Source organism: Habropoda laboriosa, unplaced genomic scaffold (genome assembly GCF_001263275.1).
Source record: "Habropoda laboriosa isolate 0110345459 unplaced genomic scaffold, ASM126327v1 scaffold2, whole genome shotgun sequence".
Taxonomy (NCBI): domain Eukaryota; kingdom Metazoa; phylum Arthropoda; class Insecta; order Hymenoptera; family Apidae; genus Habropoda; species Habropoda laboriosa.
In genome coordinates this window covers 4,057,960-4,059,700 of record NW_017100190.1, presented here as the reverse complement: position 1 = coordinate 4,059,700, position 1,741 = coordinate 4,057,960, and the positions used below count along the sequence as shown (strand labels likewise).

Sequence of the window (1,741 nt, the reverse complement as noted above, 5' to 3'; positions counted from 1 at the left end):
ATTTCATAATATTTTATAATTATAAATTAAACAATACGTGTTAAAACATCAGTTTTTTAGTACATTAAAAAAATATAAGACTTGAACATTATAAATAACACGTAATGGATGATTAATAAGTTTACGAAATCAAAAAAACATCTACATCAATAAAATACATTCTTTAATATCAATCAATACAAGTGTTTCATTTTGTAGCATTTAAAATTTAAATCGAATACTACTGTAAATAAAACACGTTCAAAAAAATATTTCAATATATTATGTGGAATCATTTGAAAACTTGTATAGCGATATCTATATTACAGAGAATGAATAAACTTATTCAGTTTCATAACTTCTTTACCGACTAGCTTTTTGCATTTATTGTTAGTTACAAATTAAAAATTAAACATATATTATTCACATACAATAAATATCAATTTATTTCACTGAATAAGACCTTGCAATAGTTCACTATACAAAAAATTGTATTATTTATAAAAATAAAATATAATAATTAACTTGTAAATAAAATTTGCGTTACACTTTAAATTTAAGCTAATTTATAGGTTTGTGATTATTAAGAATTTAAGTCAATACTGTAAATATTTGAATACGTTACTAGTTAAATGAATATGTAGAACAGACATTTAACAAGTACGTAAGTTTCCCTTCTATGATATAGCAACTAACAGGTTTTAAAATTCAAATGTTTTCATACAGCCGTTAATGACAAGATTTTTGTTTGTCTCGTTTTATTGTTATAAAATGATCGGGATATCTACCAGTCAAAATATTTTCTTCTTAATACTGTTATTATAATTAAAATTCCTTAATTATATATAAAATTAAGAACTTTATATTGATATAATGGCTGTAAGCGCATCTTTTCATCGTAATGTACTCTTATTGTCTCAAGTAATTCAACCTAGTGATGAGTTCAAGAAACATTTCCGTGAGGTATATTTTTTATTTAAAAATTTAGTGTGCTCAAAATATGCTTAACTGGATTGCTTTTGTTATAGATTTCAATTATTTCAATCTTTTAATTTACAGGGTATGTTCGATAAACCCAATACAGCAGGTTTCTTACATGTTTCGTATTATTTATTAACAATACATGATTCAGATCGCTTTAAAAGAATAGTTGAATGGCCAGTGAATTGTAAAAAAGCTGAAGCAACGTATCGTAACAATGTTAAAGACTATTTAATAAGTCTATCTGCTGAAAATCCTGACATTGGTTTCCCAAATATACTTATGTCTCATTTAATTCATGCAGGTGGAAGAAAATTTACTATCATTATGTGGAAATTATCTCAAGTAGTTATAAGAAGATATATTACCCGGGAAAGTAAGAATTTTATTATCAAAAATGTTTTTCTAATACAAGAAAAAGATTACTTGACATTTTATTATATTACTAGTATTAATCCTATTTATTATAAATTCCTTTTATTTGTAAATGAATATTGTATAAATGTTACTGTTCTTCACTTTTGCAGCCACTTACAATGTTATATTTGCACCACAAGTAGAAAGAAAATTTAATAAAAATAAAGGACATTTACCAAAAAAGTTTCTACAAAAAACCAATGCAAAAATTAATTCTGACATTTTAAATCAACACAAAAATTTATCAAAAATGGAAAATACAACTAAACTTATTTTAGAGTAATATCTTTCCTTTTGTATATATGTAAGCAAAAATTTGATCGAAATTTTAATTGAAATTTTAATTTTATTATTTTATTTTTCA

General features: G+C 23.4%; 1 protein-coding gene across 1 annotated transcript in view; it reads left to right on the top strand.

The window, feature by feature from the left end:
• The first annotated feature begins 852 nt into the window (after window positions 1-852).
• Window positions 853-1,741, top strand: part of LOC108579893 — a 2,533-nt gene continuing 1,644 nt past the window's right edge. Inside the window, exons 1-3 of the mRNA XM_017943513.1 lie at window positions 853-942; window positions 1,039-1,336; window positions 1,488-1,656. Of these exons, the coding sequence (XP_017799002.1) occupies window positions 853-942; window positions 1,039-1,336; window positions 1,488-1,656 (557 nt within the window). The remainder of the gene's footprint in view (window positions 943-1,038; window positions 1,337-1,487; window positions 1,657-1,741) is intronic.